Source organism: Pyrus communis, chromosome 17, assembly GCF_963583255.1.
Source record: "Pyrus communis chromosome 17, drPyrComm1.1, whole genome shotgun sequence".
Classification (NCBI taxonomy): domain Eukaryota; kingdom Viridiplantae; phylum Streptophyta; class Magnoliopsida; order Rosales; family Rosaceae; genus Pyrus; species Pyrus communis.
The window spans coordinates 19,159,367-19,183,288 of record NC_084819.1 but is presented as its reverse complement, the minus strand read 5'-3'; the positions used below and the strand labels follow the sequence as shown (position 1 = coordinate 19,183,288).

The following is a 23,922-nucleotide window of genomic DNA, read 5'->3' as shown; positions in this document are numbered from 1 at the left end:
TATTTTAAGTATAAAAAGACACTTATTTACACGAAATACAATAGATTTACTTAAATCCGCCTAGTCGTCTAGGCACAACAAACTCAGTTACGAAACTAACAACCTGCCATGTCGTTCATCCTACACTACGTACCCTACTCCCAGCCGTTGTCCTCATATAACTTCTCATCTGATGCTTCTTCAATATTAAGATTTCGAGAAAGACATCTGCTTACTAAGAAATAGTCCGTGTATTTCATCCACAGATGGAGGAACTTTGTACCTGAATCGAAATGAGAACGAGAAACGTTGACAAAAACGTTTCTCCAGGATCATCCAAAGTGTGAGATAGGCCATTGTTATCGCGCAGAAAAGCAGGTGGACAGATCTCAGTTCTGTCTGCCAGAACTTGGTACTCTGTAATTTCTTGAGAACCGGAAGAAACAGTGATTTCCAGAGTGAACTTAGTGCGAGTGGCTTTCACAGGAACCTGTTGGATCAGAGGTGTAACATGTTGGACAAGAGCGGATGCAGACTCTCGACATTTTCAGTCACATTCACGCTCGAGTTAACCCAAAGAGCGTTGGTTGACACCATGCATCGTTTGACAAATGCTTTTAAATGAAAGCGTTTTTTGAATAATATTTTTAGATTCCAAAAACGTTTGAAGTGTTTTCTACTAAAAACAATAATTATGTGTTTCTTGTTAAAAGCACTCCAAATACTTTTTTAGAATTAACTTGCATTTTACTAAGACTTGGTTCAAAAAACATTTTATAAAAAATAAAAATAAAAAAAAAAATAAAAAACCATTACTTGCCAAACGATCTTTGTTAAGCTTGTCTTATTTTTTTTTAAATCAAACCATGTAAACTCCATATACTCGAAAGTGCCTTCCTTTTTATTAAAAGAAAACTTTCTTTAGTTATTTATATCGATACATTTTATTATATAAAATTATATTATATTAATTAGCATGAAAATTATTATTATTTTTTTTTTTTTTTGGTCAAAAAAATTATTTATTTTAAACAAGAAAAATTTAGTAATCAAGTTAGTTTTAATTTCGATTCAAGTGAACTAATAAACAACTTATATAGAACAACATTATTCCTACTTCGATTTCAAATAATTTAATAAAAAACTATAATATGAATTTAATTATGTTTCTTCCTCTATCTAATTTCTTCTCGATTTAATTTTTTTAAATCAGATTACGGATTATTAAACGAATCATTAGTTATTTAGGAAACGATAAAAGGCCCACAACGGTAACGAAACGGGTTAGGCCGACAACAATGGGGTCAGAGACATGGGCTTGGGAAACCTGGATTGACCCAAATCACGGGCCCAAAAAAAACTAGGGTTTTAGAGTAAACTACTCTCAGTCAGTGATGGTTAGCTTGCGTTGTTCTTCTGCAAAGCTTCCAACTTTTTCCGATTCCAAAGTTTCCATCCGCAGTCGCACACTAGCAATCGGAGGAAAAGAAAGATGCTGGACATCAATCTGTTCAGGGAGGAGAAGGGCAACAACCCCGAAATCATCCGGGAATCTCAACGACGCCGTTTCAAAGGCGTTGAGATCGTCGACGAGGTCATCCAGCTCGACAAAGAATGGCGCCAGCGTAATCTTCCATCTCTCTCTCTCTCTCTATATATATAATATCTATCTATCTCTTTCTCCCTCTAAAACCTTGAGTTTCTCAAAAATGTCTTTCAAAAATCTTCAGTTTTTCGTAACCATTGAGATTTGTTTTGAATGAATTTGATTAGGGTTAAATTATTGATTTTTGTGGTGAAATGATGTGAATTTTTAGGTCAATTCGAGCTCGAAAGCCTTCGGAAAGAGTTCAACAAGATCAACAAGCGAGTTGCTCAGCTCAGGATTGTGAGTATTTCGTCTCTCCGTTAATTTTATTATCTGCATGTTATCTTGATTATCGGGTAGTTTTCCGAAAATGCATCATTAGGGTTCTTAATCCTGAATTTTTGGATTGTAATTACTTGTAAAAATCGTATCTCGGTTCTCGGCGCCATTAAGTTAGGTCTGTTTCAGTATATTTTCCCACTAGGATTTGTTTGCCTTGATTTCCTGTTGCTAGTATAAATTACAGAACTTTAAGAATTTGTTTTCAGATCGTTGATTTTGAAAAATAAGTTAAATTGATTTTGAAATGGATTAGGAATTTGCTTAACTAGGGTTGGTGTGGTTGCATGGAATTGCAACGGTGATGTTGATGCTTACTTGAGTGTTCATATTAATATGTCTACTACTGCACTCGTAGGCCTGTGAATGTAATGCAGACCCCTCTGCATATGCAGATATGAGAATGAGTGTGGAAACCTAGGTCACTAAACCATGAATAAGATTTTTATTCTCTCTCTTAAAGATAAGAACAGATTCTTATATGCCATCAAGTGCGGTTTGACTGAATTTGTTTTCTTTAAGTATGCATGTGTCTTATTGAAATATGAGTTTTTTTATTTATGGACTGAATGTTAAAAAAAATTTGGATTGAAAGGCGGGAGAGGATGCAACTGAGGTGATAAAGGACACAGAGGACAATAAGAGGTTGGCGGCAGAGAAAGAAGTTGAAGTGCGAGAAGCTTTAACACAGTTGAATTCAAAATTGGAAATCGTTGGAAACCTTGTGCATGATTCAGTTCCCATCAGCAAAGATGAGGTAATGATTTGGCACATCGATTTTGCTTTTACCATTGCTCTTTGTAATGCTTATTCTGATGCGGGGTTTTTATGTATTTTAGGAGAATAATGCTGTGGTTAGATCATGGGGTGATAAACGAGTGGAGCCAAAACTTAAAAACCATGTTGAGCTTGTTGAGCTTCTTGGGATCGCAGACTTGAAGAAAGGTATTGAGTCCATTCTGTTTCGGGGTCTATGGGGTTTGAAAAGAATTGAAAAAGTTATGGATGATTTTACATTTTTACTGAACATGGCATGGGAACATGGCATGTATAATCTCCAGATTTGCCTAGTTCTGCACTAGCCTGTTTTTAACTCAATCTGCTTAAAATGTATAGGCGCTGAAGTGGCGGGAGGTAGAGGTTTTTACCTGAAAGGTGCTGGTGTACGCCTTAATCAAGCTCTGATAAACTTCGGTCTTGATTTTCTTGAGAAAAGAGGATATACAGAACTGCAGACCCCATTTTTCATGAGAAAAGATATCATGGGAAAGTGCGCTCAATTAGCCCAATTTGATGAGGAACTTTACAAGGTAATTTCTGGTAATATTTGCCAATAGTTTTTGTTTTATAGGGCCATATAGAGTTGGCACCCATGCTTTAGGTCGTATTTTGTGAAATTTTAACTTATAAATATATGGGCTTTGTTCCGTGTTAATTTGTCAAGAGACTAGAATTTTTTGGTATTGTGGATGTTTTTCATTCTAAAGTTTCAGTGAATCCATCAGTGATATCATATTTTCTACATTTGGTTTACCTAATGTGAGGATGACTAATTTATTTTTGTGGAACAGGTTACTGGTGAAGGTGATGACAAATATCTGATTGCTACAGCTGAACAGCCACTTTGTGCATATCATCTAGATGATTGGATCCATCCATCCCAGCTACCCTTAAGGTAGTAACATTCTGTTGGAAAATTCATGTATAAAAGATGATATTTTTATTCTGTTCATTAATTTTTAGGGTTTTTTTTTTTCTCTCAGATATGCTGGATACTCATCCTGTTTCCGTAAAGAAGCTGGTTCACATGGTCGAGATACCTTGGGAATTTTCAGGGTTCATCAGTTCGAGAAAGTTGAACAATTCTGTATTACAAGCCCAAATGGCAATGACTCTTGGGAAATGCATGAGGAAATGATCAAAAACTCCGAGGAATTTTATCAAGCGGTATAAATTTATTCCCTGAGAACTTTCTTGTTTCCTTTTCATATTTTTTATTATTTTGTAAAGTCTGGAAATGACTATTTACAGACTGCGTCACTTTGGAGTGTCAAATGGCTTCTATAGCACATAGACCATATTTTTAGGTTTATGTTTATTATACTTTTAGGGACGAAAATATTTAAATTGCATGTTTGCCATTGTATTGGTCAGAGAGATTGATGCAACATCTATCCCTGCTTTTAGTGGAAGAAGGTCGGATACTTTTTTATGGATAATGTAGATGTGCATCTTCTGTTTCTTTGTGTCATTTCTAAGCTTGATATTTTGAATTTTGTCACTTTCAGTTAGGGCTCCCCTATCATATTGTGTCCATCGTTTCTGGTGCTTTGAATGATGCCGCAGCAAAGAAGTATGATCTGGAAGGATGGTTTCCTGCATCACAGACATATAGAGAGCTGGTTTCTTGTTCAAACTGTACGGACTACCAGTCAAGAAAGTTAGAAATTCGATATGGGCAGAAAAAGGTAGGTCCTCGGAAATCTGACATTATATCACATTTCTGATTACTGCGGACTGTACTCCTAATTAACGTAAAGATTTATATTGCGTGCCTCAGAAATTTAATTGAAAATAAGATGAATAATACTTTTACAGTAGGTCATATGCCATTGAACCGTATGCTCTGATCAAATTTAGGAAAAATTCAGTTCATATGGTGTTAAACATAGAATGTGTGGTCACCTATTGAAATTTTATCTTTTACTCATTGTGCTTATCTTTCACTCATTGTGCCTTTGTTCTTTTGCAGAGCAACGAGCAGACAAAGCAATATGTTCACTTATTGAACTCGACTCTTACAGCGACTGAGAGAACTGTATGCTGCATTCTCGAGAACTACCAGACTGAAGAGGGTGTAAACGTACCAAAAGTTCTTCAACCTTTCATGGGTGGAAAGGAGTTCCTACCGTTCAAGGCGAAACCGGCCCCTGAAGTCAAAGGGAAGAAATCGAAGGCCTAAAATTCGTAATTTTTTCAGTCTTTAATGAAGAATACATTAACGAGAGTAGTTCATGATACATCGGCGTGCGTAAACTCCTCTGATGATTGTTTTGAGAAACCCTGAAACCCAAATGCCATGTCTTCATCTTTGATGTAATGAATATTTATATTCAGAACAACTTGTTTAGTTTTGGTTTGTCCTACAAGATTCATATTTTGCCTTCTGATTTCTTATATGCACAGTTATATCTGATAAGGAGTGTGCGTGCGCCGCAAGAAACCTTAATTACGTAATGTTTAACGGAGTTGATTTACGGAGAGTTTTGCTTTGAACATTGAAATTCTGCAGTCGCATCGTCCCCTTTCTGAAAGAAATCTATTTTTTCTTCTGCTGCAGGGTTCGCCATCGTCACCATGATCATTTGAAACAAGATCGTCAGGAATTCACATCAACGTCGATTCTCAAAATGTTTGAAAAGCCGTTCTTCAACTTCGTCCGGGGATTCGGTTTGAAAAAACTGACGATGATGTTGAAATGAAGAAATCAAATTTCTTTCCCAGTCACTTTTCCCATAAGCTGCTTTCAGTTTGCGCCCGCATTGCAAATTCTGCGTTGTACAGGATAAATCTTGAAAGTCTTTTGAAGCTTCTTTTCTTTTTAATTTTATTTTTTGTTGCCAATCTACTTTCGTCACTTGATATTTAATTTCGAACTGTTAAATAACTGAACTTTGATTTCTGATATTTTAGCCAATTTTCAAAATCTTTTTCGAATCTCTTTTCATATATGCAACAAAATAACTCAATTTGAGCCCGCAAATTGGAAAATTTTTGGAACAATACTTGGCTATTCAAAGATGAGTAGGAACTCCTACCTAAAATTTCTCAAAATTGTTTGTTGTCAGTTTATATTAGTTTGTGTTTATAATCAGAACCGTTCATATTATAAATCACCTTAAAAAGATCACATTTGCAAAAAATCAATTAAAACTAAGGTTGGTTAGTTATCAAACTGTTTAAAAAAAAATGAACCGTATTGGTAAAAGCATTACAAACCGTTTATGTATTTGCTACAATACATTGTCTAGATGACCTTAGTTTTAATCTTTTTTTTTTTTTTTTTGCAGAGATGATCTTTACAGTGTGATTTATATTATAAACAGCTCTGATCATAGGCATAAAGCTCTGTAATTAAAATATTAAGAATTTTGAGTAGGAATTTCTACTCATCTTTGAGTAGCCAAGTATTATTCAATTTTTTGCATGATTAGGATCAAAATCGTGGAAATTACTGTATTTGCAATCTTGCTTTGCTGTCGAAGTCAAAAGAGCGATGATTCGAAGCATCAATTTTTAGATTATCTCTCTCGTCCACAATATGACATGGAGATTCCCATTTCCCAGCTCATATGACCTTTTGTCTATTTCCCTACTTTGTATGGTTGCTTCTATAATTTTATGTATTCAACATCAAAGCCACCGATAGTTTTGTTAATTGGAATTGAGGATGTATAATATGATTTTATATTCCTTTTCTCTTTCACGTTACATAAGAAAAAATCACGCAATGAATAAGATAAAAAAAAATAGTTTATATCTTCAATTACATGTAAAAATTATTGCCGTGATTTGAAAAAAGTGTTTAATGAATATAATAGTAAGACCATTTTGCTGAGCGAAGCTGCGAGCCTACTTAAATATGTTACGATTACAAGTCTAGTCTACTAAAATAGGGCTTTGAGGGGATAAGGGAAGGGAAGAAAACACAAAGATGGTCACTCCTTTAAGGAACATGGCTCGTTCATTCACTTGCTCATGAACTTGCAGTTTGACAAAAGTGACGAAGGGGCAAAGCTGTCTACGAAGCTTCGCCCCTTGCTTTACGAAAATTGTTATGAACTGACTGATGATTAGATTCTCCCTGAACACTAACTAAGCTAATAAGTAGTATTAGTTCCCTTCAATCAAATCAATAAGCTTGCATCAAATTTGTTACTCTTAAAAGAACTTTTCCCAATAAAGCTATATGCTGGATATGATATTTATACTTTCGAATTTGCAGTAACAAAACTCACATTTACCAGAGGCCAAAAACATATAATTTCTTGTAAACCTATAAATCTAAGGGTCTCAAAATACATTGTGTATATATAAAAAAAGGTCCTAAAAGTACAAAAAATGTCTGAACTTTCCTGACAATATAGGTAGGTTTTATGTAGAGGTAGCTTCTACTTCTACTAAACAAGATGTTTGTGTTGTTCTGGAAAACCTACCTATTGTGCAATGGGTCAGGAGAAGAGGGCACGTTTCTGTTGCTTGTGGGAAAAAAACCTTCATCTTCTCCGGTTGAATTGAAAACTCGAGGCTTCCCCAGATTCTCCACCTTCTCGTTTAAACATCTAGCTCCGGAAACGCCGTCGTCGCGCAAGCCGGAGATGCCCAAGAAAATCAACAGAAGGCCAATGGCTTGATTCCTTGTGATGAACATGGCTTCCGTAGATCCAAAAATGCTGTTTTTGTCTCCCTTCAGCTTCTTTTTAAGCAAAAATGCTGGTTTCTTGTTCAAACTGTACGGACTACCGGTCAAGAAAGTTAGAAATTCGATATGGGCAGAAAAAGGTTTGTCCTCGGAAATCCGACATTATATCTCATTTCTGATTACTACGGACTGTACTCCTAATTAACGTAAAGATTTGTAATGCGTGCCTCAGAAATTTAATTGAAAATAAGATGAATAATACTTTTACAGTAGGTCATATACCATTGAACTGTACGCTCTGATCAAATTTGTGAAAAATTCTGTTCATATGGTGTTAATTGAACATAGAATGTATGGCCTACCGTTTCCTACAGAAAAAAACATAGAATGTATGGTTACCTATTGAAATATTATTTTTTACTCATTGTGCCTTTGTTGTTTTGCAGAGCAACGAGCAGACAAAGCAATATGTTCACTTACTGAACTCGACTCTTACAGCGACTGGGAGAACTGTATGCTGCATTCTGGAGAACTACCAGACTGAAGAGGGTGTAAACGTACCAAAAGTTCTTCAACCTTTCATGGGCGGAAAGGAGTTCCTACCATTCAAGGCGAAACTGACCCCTGAAATCAAAGGGAAGAAATCGAAGGCCTAAAATTCGTAATTTTTTCAGTCTTTAATGAAGAATACATTAACGAGAGTAGTTCTTGATACATCGGCGTGCGTAAAGTCTTCTGATGATTGTTGAGAAACCCTGAAACCCAAATTCCATGTCTTCATCTTTGATGTAATGAATTAAATATATTCAGAACAACTTGTTCGGGCAAAAATTTCCATGGAGAACACTCCTTGGACCTCAACACAGCTCTCCAAGGGATTGACACTTTAGATGTATATGTTTGGTAGTCGAGCTCTTACTTGCCTGGTGTGCTGCAATAGGAGCTTAAAATTAGTTCTGAAGGGTGCCCTTGTGGGGTCTTAGGTGTAAGCCTTGAGGCTTGCAATCAAAACTAACTAAATGCTTAGGCGTACCACTGCTATTTCAGTATAACAGATGTAGAAGTGTGTTTTAAGTTGATCACTTGCATCCCAAGTTACTCTAACTTCTACCCTAACTTCTTGTTATCAAAGGATTGTCACAGATAGGTTAAGTCTGTATTAAGTTCTTGTTCTTGCCTTGTAAGCAAGGAGTTTTAGTTCATGGTCTTGTATGTTTGAATGAAGGGAGTCCAGAGCCCCTTAAGTTATTTGTTTGATCCAAAACTGCTCTTAATGGAAACATATCCATTAAGCTAACCGGATCCAGATGCAAATGGGATTCTTAAAATAGAAAAACATGTGGAAATAACTTGAATACATGCTGGAGAATGCATTAAGCAATAGATCTACTAATTTAGAAAACAAACAAAGAGCTTCGGGCAAGATTTCACCTTGTATGGCAAGGTTGAACTTCTTGCAATCACTTCTCTTTGAATTTACAGGGGTTATATGCTAAAAAGTGATGGATGGTAAACAAGTTTACACGAGGGAATCGATACTACAACACCAAGGGAGGTAGTAGAGATTTTATACCAGACAAGAGACAGCTTTTCTAAAGAACTATCACTAAAAGGATTGAATTTGGGATGATTTCAGTTTTTTGGTTGCAAATCTGGTTTGAGAGCAGAGTTTGTATGTTTGTTTGATGGGTTGAGTGTCCTTTGTCTTTGGGGCATGTCTTCCCTTTTATAGACAATTTGGCCTAACTGTTGTAGCTTTTGCTCTTGCCCTAAAGCACTTGGAGGGTAGTGAGTCATCAACTTTTTACTAGTAATGCCACTAGAAAGTGTTCTTTGGTTGATAGTAGATTAGTTTCCATCACTTGTCATTTCAATTATAGACACGTGGCTTGTATCTTGGCTGAGAAGGCTTCAATTTGCTTCTGGGCTTGATGCTCAGCTTTGGGCAAGTCTCCCTTTTAGTTGGCATCCTTGGGCTTTCCTTCATTCAAGCCCAATATTCAAATATTAACCCAAACACAACTTGTTTGGTTTTGGTTTACAAGATTCATATTTTGCCTTCTGATTTCTGATATGCACAATTATTTCTGATAATGAGTATGCTTGTGCCACAAGAAACCTTAAATACGTAATGTTTAACAGAGTTGATTTATGGAGAGTTTTACTTTGAACATTGAAAGGGTAAATTGTTCATACATTCTGCAGTCTCATTGTCCTTTTTCTAAAAGAAATCTATTTTTTCTTCTGCTGCAGGGTTTGCCATCGCCACCATGATCATTTGGAACAAGATTGTCAGGAATTCACATCAACATTGATTCTCAAAGCGTTTGAAAAGCCGATCTTCAACTTTGTCCAGGGATTCGGTTTGAAAAAACTGACGATGATGTTGAAATGAAGAAATCAAATTTCTTTCCCAGTCGCTTTTCCCATAAGCTGCTTTCAGTTTGCGCCCGCATTGGAAATTTTAGCCAATTTTCAAATTCTTTTTCGAATCTCTTTTCATATATGCAACAAAATAACCCAATTTGAGCCCACAAATTCGAAATTTTTTGGAACAATACTTGGCTATTTAAAGATGAGTAGGAACTCCTACTCAAAATTTCACAAAACTGTTCGTTGTCAATTTATATTAGTTCGTGTTTATAATCAGAACCGTTCATATTATAAATCACCCTATAAAGATCGCCTTTGCAAAAAATCAATTAAAACTAAGGTTGTTTAGTCATCAAACTGTTTAAAAACAAATGAATGATATTGGTAAAAGCATTACAAACCCTCTATGTATTTACTACAATAGATTGACTATATGACCTTAGTTTTATAGTGTGATTAATAGTATATACGGTTCTGATCATAGGCACAAAGCTCTGTGATTAAAACACTAAGACTAAGAGTTTTGAGTAGGAGATCCTACTCATATTTAAATAGCCAAATATTGTTCAATTTTTTGCATGATTAGGATCAAAATCGTGGAAATTACTGTATTTGCAATCTTGCTTTGCTGTCGAAGTCAAAAGAGCTATGATTTTGAAGCATCAATTTTTAGATTTTCTTTCTCGACCACAATATGACAGCTCATATGATCTTTGTCTATTTCCCTACTTTGTATGGTTGCTTCTATAATTTTATGTATTCAACATCAAAGCCACCCATAGTTTTGTTAATTGGAATTGAGGATGTTTAATATGATTTTATATCCCTTTTCTCTTTAACGTTACATATAAAAAAGTCATGTGATAAGTGAGATAAAAAAAAAGTTTATATCTTTAGTTGCATGTAAGAATTATTACCGAGATTTGAAAAAAATGTTATACGAATATAATAGTAAGGCCATTTCGCTAAGCTAAGCTGCGAGCTTGCTTAAATATGTTGCGGGTGCAAGCTTAGTCTACTAAAATAAGGCTTTGAGGGGTAAGGGAAGGGAAGAAAACACAAAGATGGTCACTCCTTTTAGGAACATGGCTCATTCATTCACTTGCTCATTAACTCACAGCTTCGGCAAAAGCAATGAGGGGGGAAAGTTGTCTACGAAGCTTCGCCCCTTACTTTCCAAAGATTGTTATGAATTGACTGATGACTAGATTTTCCCAGAATACTAGCTAAGCTAATAAATAGTATTAGTTCCCTTCAATCAAACCAATAAGCTTTTATCATATTTGTTACTCTTAAAAGAACTTTTCCCATTTGGGTTCGATTTGGTTGATAAAAGCTATATGCTGGAGATGATATTTATACCTTCGAATTTGCAGTGACAAAACTCACATTTACCAGAGGCCAAAAACATATAATTTCTTGTAAACCTATAAATCTAGAAAGTTTCAACGAAAAACTCCCGGTACTGTTTACTTTAACAAAAAATCACATTTTTACTCTAAAAAGTCAATCCTGATACTATTCACTTACAACACATTTTTGTCATTTTCGTTAAAACTCAAAGTTTTCAAGTCATTTTTATTAGTTTTCCTATAAATGGTTCTCAAAATACATTGTATATATATTAAAAAAAAGGTCCTAAAAGTACAAAAAATGTCTGAACTTTCTTGACAATATAGGTAGGTTTTATGTACAGGCAGCTTCTACTTCTTCTAAGCAAGATATTTGTGTTGTTCTGGAAAACCTACCTATTGTGCAATGGGTCAGGAGAAGAAGGCACTTTTCTGTTGCTTGTGGCAAAAAAACCTTCATCTTCACCAGTTGAGTTGAAAACTCGAGGCTTCCTCAGATTCTCCACCTTCTCGTTTAAACATCTAGCTCCGGAAACGCCGTCGTTGCGCAAGGTGGAGATGCCCAAGAAGATCAACAGAAGGCCAATGGCTTGATTCCTTGTGATGAACATGGCTTCTGTAGATCCAAAAATACTGTTTTTGTCTCCCTTCAGCTTCTCTTTAAGCAAACATGTGGAGAGTATATAGATCCAACTTTTGGGTTTCTTTTGTGTTGAGAGAGAGGAGAGAGAGAAGAGAGAGAGAGAGAGAGAGAGAGATTGGGCGTGTTGAGAAAGGTGGCATGTTTTAAAGGGGAGGAGAGAAGAAAGAGTTGGGAGTTACAAATGGGAATTATGTATTTGGTGGTGTGTGTGAATAAGTGTGCATGAGTGAATAATTGGTCAGATTCCCAAGTCATAAATTATGATAGGAGTGAGACTTAACTAATGGCTTTGTGATGGTTGTTTGTTTGACTGGTTGTGTGTGACTTGTGCCCTACATCATCCCAAAACATCATTGTTTTAATATGGTTTAACATCTCACAACTACCGAACTTTCAACAGCAACAATAAAATTTTATTTCACTAACTGAGATCGATTATATAAATTTTAGAACGTTACTATATTCGGTCTTGCGCTAAGTTTTTCGTTAGTTTTAAGTATTTCTTGTCTTTTATTAAAGTTTCTTTGCAAGTCATCCAGGGTATTCCTCTAACTTTTTTGTCCAGAACCTCTATCTCATAATCGTATTTTCTAACTTGAACATCTGTAGGTATTTTATATAAGAGAACACAAGATATTTCAGAGTATAGGATAAAACATTTGATGACTTGAGTTACAATTTGTATAAATAAACGACCACTTTAATAACAAATAGCAGAAATAAACGTTATTAAACACTTGAGTTACACATCTTGCAACTTAAACCAGATATGATTCATGGATAGCGATTTGTGCTAAAGTCGTATCAAACCAACCAACCAACCAGTCCAATTATATGAAATATTATAAAACTACTACTAATCAAACCTTAATTCAACTTATGCATTTCTTCATAAAGTTCCTCAAATTCAGGATCTTGGCTTTGACTCTTCATTTAGGTTGTCTTCAGTTTCTTCATCTGGATTTTCAAGTGTCGGTAAACAAGTTCAAATCTTTTGCATCCATTTTGAGTGGTTCTTCTGGAGCCTTTATTATTGATTAACACGAGTTTATAATAACATAGTTAAAAATGATTAAATTTATTGACACGTGTCAATCAATGAGTGCAGAATATTTAAACTCTCTCTAAACTAGTAAAGTGCTAGTTTCCATATGAATATATTCAATTTTCTAGGCTAACGTACGATAAAATCACATTGCCTTTGTCTTGCTGTGTTTACGTTTTTTTTTTTTTTGTACTGTAATTATTTATTTTTACCATGCTCTTTGTTTCTTCTTTTGGACTAGCTTATATGGAAGTTTTTCCATTAATGCATCCCTTCTTTATTTAATCTCACTGTTAAGAATCTTAAGATTTCTCTAATCCTTTCTTAATCTTGTCTTAGATGTCTCTTACCCAATGTTTGGTCTTGTGACTGATCATGTGCCACCTTCACTGCATACCGATTAACGTTTGGTTTAGTAGTAATTATCTGCTCTTGATCGGAGGTCTAGACTCACTGGAGGCAAGAACGATATATACTTGTGATTGTTGAGCAGGGGCGGAGCCACCAAGGGATTAGGGTAGTCCCAGGCCCATTCTGACTTCTGTGAAAGGTGTATGAAATCAACTAGTGACCCCAAGTTTTTATTTGCAAAGGTGTGAAACTCATGGAAGAAGATGCAACAAACGACATCGTTAGGCTGCTTTGGTTTTGAATTTGTTTGACTGTTTAATGAAACGATCAGTTTGGTAGGGGAGTTTTTAGAAGAGATGTGGAATTTTAAAGGGAGTTTTAACGAAAAGTCCACGGTGCTGTTCACTTTAACGAAAAACCATATTTTTACACTAAAAAGTCAATCTTGTTACCATTCACTTTAACATTTATTTTGTCCTTATCATTAAAATTCAAAGTTTTCAAACCATTTTCATTAGTTTTCCTAATTTTAAATGGAAAAAGCAACCCCACTACTGATTTGATTCTCTTAGCTAACGGTACTATACACACTATAATTTTCTAACGCAACCCACCTTCTTCCTTATTTGCAGACCTCTTCCCCTAATCCTTCTTTTTCTACTTCTTTGTATTTTCTTTAGCCTTCCACAGTCTACCTCTTACTTGGTTGTCTGGGTTTGTACATATTTTTCCTCTTAGTATTGAATTTAATAGAGTTTTTCAGTTTTGTGAAGATTACACAAATTGCATATATTAACATGTTATGAATTCAACTTTCATACACATGTATATATATGTACGTAGGTATGTATATTTGTGAAAGGCCCCTCCTCACTCAAAATTCTAGCTCCACCACTGTTATTGAGAAAAGTAAAGCCAGTTAAGGCTTATTTAACGTGATATGATATTGATCTGATATCAATCATCCAAATTGATTTCTTTCCTTTCATATTAGTGTGACATGTGTATTGTGTTTATCCGATATCAATAAATCCGTCCACAATTATTGAATTTTTTACAATGATGAGAGAGTTTGATAATTAGATGTGGCTACCCTAAGAAAATGATTTCTGCACAACTTTTTTCCTTTTGCTCACTCCTGTTTATTTATTATGTCTCTTGCTTCTCATTCGATTATTGGCACTGGTGAATCATTCGATGGTGGCCAAGGAAGGCAAAATGAGTCTGTCCAGCCCCCGGAAGGATAGATTGTCGTGGCGAAGCAACTAGCTGGCCCCCTTTTAAAAACAATCCAAAATTCATAATGAGAAATGATTTATGCACACATATTTTTCATAATAAGAAATGATTTATGCACACCCATTTTCACATCGTGCGCACCTTATTTTCTTTCTAGCTATGAGAATGAAAGATCAAAATAAGAGAGTGGCAGAAGATGAAAATGAGTTTATAGAAATCACTCCCTCCTAAAAGTAAATAAAGGTGCGCACGGAAAGAAAGAGAGTGTGAAAATACTATTAATCAATTGTAGTGCGATAACTTTGTTATAGGTTTATGACCCTTTGTAAAACTTAAGGAAATAATGTGTCTTCCACGGCATATTCATATAGTTATTTTTGTGTTGGTTATCATGTGTAACAGAAACCAGCATGCATTTCAGCTATTGTGTTTGTGTGGGTAAAATTAAAGAAAAACTAATGAAAAAGACTTGAAAACTTTGAGTTTTAACGAAAAGGACAAAATAAATGGTAAAGTGAATAATATTAGTATTCACTTTTTAGTAGAAAAATATAATTTTTCTTTAAAATGAACAATACCGAAACCCTTTGATTAAAGTTCCTAAAATTAATGCATGCGTTGCCAAAAGTGATTAGGATTAAGGGCCAAGTTGCACCCAGTAAAAAGTAAAACTAAAGAATTGTAATGAATTTAATAAGATAGACATGCCCCAAACAGGCCTGTTTGATGAAGAGGTTATAAAAACCTGGTAAAACACTTTTGTTTGTCGACTCAGAGATCAAATTTTTAGATTACTTTTTATAAATCACATGGTTGATGATTAGAATTTTTAAACTATTAAAAAATAAGTCCAATTTTTATCCGTCAGAGTAAATTTTTAGTGTGTCGAGAATAGAGCCAGATACCACAAATATCATATAACAAGTAGTTGAATTACTTGTTTTTATTCAATCACTTATATAATGACACAGTGTTCTCGGCACATAAAAATCTCTCCATTCACCATATCATGTGATCTACAAAAAAATAATTTAAAATTTTTATCTTCCTAATTAGTTTAATCCTAATTATGTGTAAAGTTTATCTCTCTCTCTCTCTGTCTCTCTCTCTCTCATTTCTTTATTACTCGTGTTTAGCTCTGTCTTATTCTTCCATTGTAATCCCTCAGTCTTGTTTTCATTTGTCTCTCCATCATTTTCTCTTTAGTTCTCTTTTTCTTTTCGATTAACTTTTTGCATTAGAAAAATTAACACCATATTCTTTTGAAAAAACGAATTTTAAATTATTCTAAGTTATGATGAGGACAGAAATTCTCGGTAGCACTACAAATTAGTGGTGTTTCTGTTTACGATTTCATGTTCAATATCTATGAATGACTAGTTAGATATTTATAATTATGTCGGTCTTACGGTTAGCTCAATCCTAACACGGAAATATTGAATTACAAAAAATTATGAGGATCGGACTTTGACTCAGCTTAAGAGTCACGCAAAATGTTTTGACCAACTAACCTAACACATATTTACTATAAAAATAACACCATTGTACGCAAAATTAGGTATGAAATATTAACAGCTTTTTAGCCAAAATGATCATTAAGACTGACATAACTCCTCACTTTGGTCGTTGAGATTAAAAATTGATAGAAGTCGTTCTTGAGTTTGTCCATCGTAAATCATTTTGGTCATTCCGTGAAAAAAAACTCGATTATATTGCCGGTATTTTTGTCCAATCAACCCTCACTTGCTTTTTCATTTAACAGAGATTAATCAATGAATTACCAAAATGATTGACAGTAGACAAACTTCATGACCAGTTCTATCGATTTTCAATGTCAGAGACTAAAATGAGGAGTTATGCCAACTCATGAAACATTTTGGCTAAAATGCCAAAATTAGTTTAATGTTTCTTTTTTTCCTAGAATTTAAGTTGAGGCAGGAATCAATGTCATTGATTGAACTTTTGAATGGAAATGTAGATTAATTTAGACGGCACAGGCCAAGACCATACTAATTGACTTAATTACGAGATGCTAATTTAGTTGACTTTACCCAAAGTTGGTCTAGTGTGATCACTGTGATGATTATTAGGCTTTGGTTTGTAGAAAAATGACAAGGAAATCACCAAATTCCTTCGGGTAATCATGAAACTACAAGAAAATTTAAGGAGCCGCCTTTCTTCACACGAATACACATAACTTACATGTACCATTAAGAGCAATGCTAACGTCAGTCATCTCGCACAATACACGTGAGCTGATTTTGGCAATTGTATATGTGAGTTGATTTTGATTGTTGATATACGCAGAGTTCATAAATCCGTCAATTGTAAATCAACAACTAAAAGTAGCATTCTTCTTAGAAGTGTTTGTCAATTTGAAACACTTCTCGTTAAATCTATATATAGTCCCATCACGCATTTTGGTATATGTAAATGTGGAAAAAAAAAAAAAATTGGAATCAAAATTAATGCTAAAGATTTTCTTTTTAAAAAATTTAATATTATTAAGGAGAGGAGAGAGTTTATACAACCAAATCCGCAATCCCATCCAATCTTGGCGGTTTCAAAAGTTGGGATCCAATTTAATCCGCTAAATGATTGAACCAACCAAAATCGGATTGGATTGGACCGGACCAAATCGGTCGGGTTTTATTGGAAATCAAACACCCTTACTGGATCTTCATACCGTTAGTCATACCTCTCAAAAACCCACCCAAATTGTTCATCAAATGATACATTGGATTATTGGAAGCTTCACTAAACCAAATCCATCAACTTTTAGACTCAAACCTATTATATCATTTGTATAGTAAAATGAGGGAGGTTCACTCCTAATTCACGTCGACCGCTCACCCGGACCAGAAATATCGAACATCGAGCACATACGCTGATACATACGAATTTGTATTGCCGGAAAGAATGAATACAAGATGTTTCTTCAGTTCAACTATATTTCAGCTAACAGTAACAAGTCAATGGACCAAAAGCACCTCACTGTGTAATCTACAACCTTTTGTTTATGCCTCTTTACGAAAGCACGGTTTAAATCTTACACTGTGACGGTGAACAAGTAGAGTTTTAGGACGACAGACAGAGCCAACTGCAGTAGAAAGATCCCGGCTACAATCAAGAACCACCTTTCACCTGCTGATACGATGTGGGCGCGAAGGTTAACTGCGACAAAGGTGGCAGACATAACCCCAGCTACGCCTGCAATTACCCATCTAAAAATTTCCAAAGGCACAACTGAGAGGCACTGCAACCAAACAGAGTAGGAATGTCAGCTATCTATTACCATCCAACTCAATGGGAGATATTTTTTGTATTTCAGCATTCAAACAGAAACTCGCAACACAACTATGGAACTGCTGTAGCGCTTATTAAAAACTTGGCCCGTAACGAAACAAGGATAAATAAATAAGATGCCAAAACTGAGTCTTAACTAAAACATTTTGTTTCTAAAACTGTTAGAACTAACAATCATTAGGAAAGCTTCTCCAGGATTATGACAAAGCTAGCGAAAGACCATTTGATATAGCTTGAGACCACAGGCATAAGCTTTCGAAAAAGGGTTCAATTCGAATCTTCCACACCCAAAACATCTTTTTGGCAATAGATATAATGAAAAGACTATGTTCAAAAACCACCGACTTACCAATGCTGGAATGAAGACAAACAGGGAGTAGCCATAGAGACAAAACAGCTGAACGAGACCTGATGGTGCCGAGAAGTATTTGAGAATTACATACAGTACAAGAGGAACAATAGTGACATAGCCATAGAACAATCCTGCAGACCACTGGACCACATTAATGTCATATTCCCAATCTTTACTCTTGATCTTGTGTGCTACATATGTCACAAAAGTGCCAATGGCAGCTGCTACAAATATAAGGGTAGTGCATATCCAGAAAGGTCCATACCTGCACAGCATTTGAAGTTAAGATCAGACGACAGTTGTCTCACAATATAGATAATATTACTGAATAAACACTTGCAAATCTAAAATAGAATGATATAAAATATAACATCAAGATACGGTGGAGAATTTTATTCAATGCAGTTCCGAAGCCAAGTTTCACATTACTAAAATTGTTATTGAATACAAGTACATGTATGGTGCCAGCAACAAATCCAGCATCAGCGGAATTTGCAGACTATGCTTATACCACCACTGTGCATCAATGCCGTTCGACCTTGACTTGTTAATTGGCATGATTCTACTAATTATAGAACAGTTCGGACATGTTTCAATATTTTTTCTAATTTAAAGAATAATTATTGTAATTTTAGTTAAGTTACCAAACGAAAACTTACAAATCAGGGCTGTTCGATGTTTTCTCATTGAAGGTTCCACTGAATGGAAGGAGTGAATCTTTAATCCTCTCTAGAACATCTGATGTGTCAACATCAAAGTATTGCTTGTAAGAAGCTACAGAGAATATCTGTAGCCAACCACCTTGCTGGGGTTCATCAGAACCAGATACAGGTTTAGAAAATGTGTCTGTATCAAGAGAGAAAACATGGATATTAGACCATAGTATGACACGACAACAAATGACAGTCATAGAAAACAGAATTTAAATTAGTCAAATAATATTCTGGAACATTTACACCCAGTAGTTTTAACACTCCGTATGAATAATAGAACTCACTTTTATGTTACATTTAACAACTATTGGGTATAGTAATACCAGATATACAAAATAAGGAGGCGAAGCAGATTTCAGTCTTGCTTGTTAAATTACCATAAGCATGTGATGCAGTTTAAAGAACGAAATCATAACTTCAACCACATTTGTTTTGGAATCTTGTTGACTTTCAAGGGTACACCTAAAAACTATTACTACTACTGCAGATCTGTTTTTCCCTATGGCCGATCAAACCCAGTCGAGTCTCACAAATGTCATGAGCACTTTGATCTCATCAAATAAAACTGGTCAACCTCCCATGCATTTGCTTCCTTGATTCATATACACTTAATCATTAACATATTGCTAGCGTTTTAAAAGCATAATCAAATGAACAAAGTTCTCTCACCGTTTTCCATTAGATCTAGACTCACTTGAAAAATAGGTCCATACTTAAAGAACTACAACGAAAAAAGCATGAAGTTTTATCATCCTTCATGATCAATGATCACCTCAAAGACTTTAAACTTAGGTTTAAAAGCCTTTAGGTATTCAATCTGAAGATTGTATTCACCGGAAAGTCACATATCAAAGCAAAACATGATTCACAAATTCCATTAGTAAAAGTAGAACTTGTGTGTACCATCAGCATCACTAGGAGGGAGGGCACCACGAGCGATCTTCCCTTGTGTCTCGGATGGAGGAAATGTCTCAAGGGTTGAATCTGCAGAATTTACAAAACATACATTTCATAAACGAAAAAAAGATAGGATCTTGAAGCTAGAAACCTAAAACCTATCATTGAGCTGGAAGTTACTTACATTAAACTCAACTAACCAGAAGTTAATTCCTTTGAATATACAAATCAATGAATCCCTTTAGCAATATAGACTTCAGTTGAAAATTTAACCTAAACAAAAGCTGTTTGATTGCTAAAAAAATTAGAATTCCATTTCTCTAATTCTATTCCTGCATCAATTCCCAACAGCTAAACAAAATGCTAAAAACACAAAGCCGCAAAGATTTGCAGCTGATTATCCCAAATCTAATCTGGTTTCGCATTATTTTCCTTCCAATTTTCGCGCCAACCAAACAGAAGGTACTTAAATTCCACAAAGCAATCACTAATTTCCAGAACTCAAAAGTAGAAACACGAATCGTACCTTGGAATTTCACGGTGAGGTGGCCTGGATCTGGAACCGCCTGCAAAATTATCCGCCACCATTTAAACATATATACATATATATATATCCGTAATTTTCCCGGAATTGAGAAATTGAATATTCAACTTACAGCAGGAACAGATCCGGAGACGTTTTGGTTGTCAATGGTGGTATAATTTCCGGACATCATCTTGCCCTCTCTCTGTTTCTACTTCTTCTTCCTGGTTGTGTCCGCTCTCTCGCTTCAGATGAGATCTCTCGTCTTGGCGAGTTGGAGACGGAGTAGCGCGTGGTTTTTATTTTTTATTGCTTTTCTTTTACTCAGTCTTTTTCTCACATGAAATATGAAATTGGTGAGGTGAAATATGAAAATAAATAACAAAAAGTGGATTTTAGCCGTTTACGGCCTCGTCGTATTTTTCTTCACTTCTTAGAAAAAAGTAATACATTAGATTCTCGACAAAGACAAATTTGAACTATTTTTATCTTCGAACCCAGGATTTTCGCTGCATATTCATTAAACAAATTTTAACAACTTGAGCTGGATGCACTAGCCAACATAACAACACCTTAAGCAATATCAGGTACCTGAATAAATATTCTTAACAAATTGAGTTTCATCATACTTATATAAATATAATTTTTCGTATGAATTTCTTGTATATATTTTTATTCTTGCAATTTTCTTTTTAGTTAGAGATTTTAAGACTTTCTTATTAATTTGTATTTCTTTGTTCGTAAGTTCAATTCTCCCGATTTCAGTATCGCTTGTATAAAAAATTTAAAAACTATTATTTCTGATGTCCTCTTCCTTTTGACTCTCATTATTCTTATGTCATTTTCACTTGTTTTTTTAAACAAAATAGTTAGGTAACTAATAAAAACTGACATTACCCATCTCAAAAACCTTAAAATTTGAGCAACGTTTAATGGTAGCTGCCATGTTCACATATAGATTGAAAACTGGATTTCTAGAGACGTGTCTAGAACGTGGGACGGTAAAACATATGTTATTGTAAAAGTAGAGGAAAGTTTTTTTTAAAGAAAAATTAATGAAAATGGTTTAAAATTTTTTAGTTTTAACGATAAAGACAAAATAAAAGGTAAAGTGAATAGTATCAGATTTGACTTTTTAGTGTAAAAATATAATTTTTTATTAAAATAAATAATACCGTGAACTTTTCGTTAAAACTCTTTTTTTTTAAATGCCTTTCTACTTGTAAACTGACATATAGAATATACGCCTATATTCCTGACGCAATGAAAATCTCTCAGATTTCTGTCAACCAACCTCAATATTGAACATAATTCACAAATAAAATTACTATCGGTAATCACATTTACTAGGGTAATAAATCAATATTTTTGCAGATCAAAAATTCTGAGCTACATTATTTCCCTGATTAAAAGTTTCACCCTAAGAACTAAGCTCCAACAGATTGACAAGGCCACCATCTTTGAAGCAAGGCCGGAACCATCATTCTCCTCTAACAAACAAACCTCTTTATTAAAAAAATACGAGCTCCTATCCGAAAATTAGTACCCCGAATTCAAAGAGTACATCTGTTTCAACAATTCAGATAAAGACTCCCACACAATTTACATGTGAATTCTGCAAATTCCTGTCGACGCAACTGCAATCAAGCACTTTTTAGTCTGCCCCTTGTGAGCAATAGAGACCTTCTGATTGAAAGTAGAAGAACCCAAGTAGCGGCGGAGATCTTTTCCTTGATCATCAGAAGCAATGCCGAGCTCAGGACGGTCTTCAAGATCTGAGCATGCAAGCCCTTGAAGAAGCCGAAAATCCCTTCCCTTTTCCATATGGCACATAGAACTGCTGGAATCGTTTTGCTGGACTTTGGCTGGGGGTTTTCTCCATCATCTTCGTCAGCAGCTTGGATCATGACCTTACACCTGCAGGAAGTACATATTTCAACTGATTCCATAGGCCAAGCTTGTAAATGAGAAAGTTTTGAGAGCGATTATGTACCTGATGGCGGGGTAGGTCAGAACAGTGGCAACAGTCTTTGAGACTGCACCTAAAACAAATGCTGTGAAGGCAGAAAGGGCTTCTGGAGAAGAATCCTTGCCCGTTTTATTCTTCCTTTTCAGGAGTCTGAGTTTTAGCTGATCGAACACTGTATACTGAAGTACGTAACACTTTTCAGTTTCAACCTCAATTATCATCTTAATATATTTTGAGTGAAGGTAATAAGATGCAGTAAAACTTAAATTGTAGAAAACAGAATCAGTAATTTCAGATAAAAAATGCCAAGACAACTACCTGAATTGCAGGGTTCGCGGTCAGCAACAGGGAGATTCCTAGACCATCAAATGCATCAATCCAGCTGCCCTCTGTAAGAGTCTTCCACAAGCCTTTGGATTTTCCAAAGGCACTTGTCTGCATCCTTGACGAGGCTGTATCCAACGGCTAGACAGCAGTAAAACAGACAGTCATTACAAAAATCCATAATCTTCCAATTCTTCATTCACAGTCAGAATAGAACCAAAAGAACGGAGGACTTTACGCAAAATGTTCACCTGAGTTGCAATGGCAGTGCAAGCTCCAGCAGCAGCAGCAAGAACTAAGTTTGCTCTCGTCCCTATCGATTTAACCCCACTTGTTTCCACATAGAGTCTTTTGAAGTAGCTATACCCATAAAAATAAACAAACTGAGAAATGAAGGATTGCAGGTTTTTTGTTTCAAGACCCTGATACAGTGAAAGAACCTGACGTGTGGATATCGCTTCCCAAAACACATCCGAAAGGTTCCTATACAAGCCGTTCATCAAAGAAATTAGTGAGCTATATACCATAAAATTATATGATTGCTGACTCAAACAATATACATTACCACAAAAGCTATTTTCCGCTAGCGGTAGAGAAAATAATAAATGAACCCGATAGAATCACTGTGAACTACACAAAAAAAAAGAAAAAGAAAAGCTTCATATATGCACATATGATCACCGCATAAAATTCCAAGTGCGAAAGTCTTAACAGTTGGGTTGCAACATTCTGGCACTAACCAGACAATCTCGGATACCTGCCGATAAGAACTTACCTTCAACTCAAATGTCACTGTGGCGGTGACGGTATCCCAACTAACACTGCCATGTGTTTTTTAACTTTTGAACAATGGCAGTGCTCGATTGACTTGGGATACTACGCCACAGTGGCATCCCGCTTAATTTATCATTTTCCAATCTCCAAACTTTGTAGAATACATTTTTATTTATGATAAAAACCTTAACAATTTGAGACCAGACGCAAATTAAAAACCCGAAAACGATAGCTGAATTGCATTTAAAGTTAGCAAGTTACCACCTTGAGATAAAATCCGAAACGACTCACAACCCAATTTTATTTATCCCATAAAACTTCCAAAATCCATCTCAATTATCTGCTAATCTAAAAGATTACTCACAAATCACCTACCGACGTATCAATCCTAAACAGTAAATACCACCTACCGACACACAAATTCTCACCAAAAACAAATAATTACGCACAATTAAGCTGGAAAACCAATCACAAAACCATGATGGAAAGAAATAACCGACCCAGATGAAAAAATGGTTACCTGTATTTGGCCCGGTCATTGCCTCGAACTTCGGCTTGGTACCTGGTTTTGCAGGTGTCGAGCGGGTACAGCAGGGTGGTGCTGACGAGTGATCCAACGGCTCCTGACGTCGCCTCCGATATAGATTCCAGATCAAGATCAAGACCCATCCTCTCTGAATTTTTATTTTATTTTATTTTAATTTTTTGGTAAACCGGGACGTCAGATATAAAA

General features: G+C 35.3%; 3 protein-coding genes across 3 annotated transcripts; 1 reads left to right on the top strand and 2 right to left on the bottom strand.

The window, feature by feature from the left end:
* The first annotated feature begins 1,358 nt into the window (after window positions 1-1,358).
* LOC137722662 (serine--tRNA ligase-like) lies at window positions 1,359-5,061 on the top strand. Its single transcript, XM_068461714.1, has 9 exons — window positions 1,359-1,604; window positions 1,797-1,867; window positions 2,502-2,663; window positions 2,746-2,851; window positions 3,023-3,216; window positions 3,478-3,581; window positions 3,670-3,853; window positions 4,195-4,374; window positions 4,659-5,061. Exons 1-9 carry the CDS (start codon window positions 1,472-1,474, stop codon window positions 4,866-4,868), a joined length of 1,344 nt encoding a protein of 447 aa, XP_068317815.1. The 5' UTR covers window positions 1,359-1,471; the 3' UTR covers window positions 4,869-5,061.
* A 12,153-nt stretch (window positions 5,062-17,214) lies between these two features.
* LOC137722894 (uncharacterized) lies at window positions 17,215-20,433 on the bottom strand. The gene is made up of 6 exons (XM_068462008.1): window positions 20,256-20,433; window positions 20,126-20,165; window positions 19,606-19,686; window positions 18,649-18,835; window positions 17,987-18,254; window positions 17,215-17,587 (listed from the first exon to the last, which is right to left on the bottom strand). Exons 1-6 carry the CDS (start codon window positions 20,313-20,315, stop codon window positions 17,381-17,383), a joined length of 843 nt encoding a protein of 280 aa, XP_068318109.1. The 5' UTR covers window positions 20,316-20,433; the 3' UTR covers window positions 17,215-17,380.
* Window positions 20,434-21,472: 1,039 nt separating this feature from the next.
* LOC137722663 (peroxisomal adenine nucleotide carrier 1-like) lies at window positions 21,473-23,922 on the bottom strand. The gene is made up of 5 exons (XM_068461715.1): window positions 23,710-23,922; window positions 22,667-22,898; window positions 22,410-22,556; window positions 22,116-22,270; window positions 21,473-22,039 (listed from the first exon to the last, which is right to left on the bottom strand). The coding sequence occupies exons 1-5, from the start codon at window positions 23,856-23,858 to the stop codon at window positions 21,766-21,768; spliced, it is 957 nt and encodes a 318-aa protein (XP_068317816.1). The 5' UTR covers window positions 23,859-23,922; the 3' UTR covers window positions 21,473-21,765.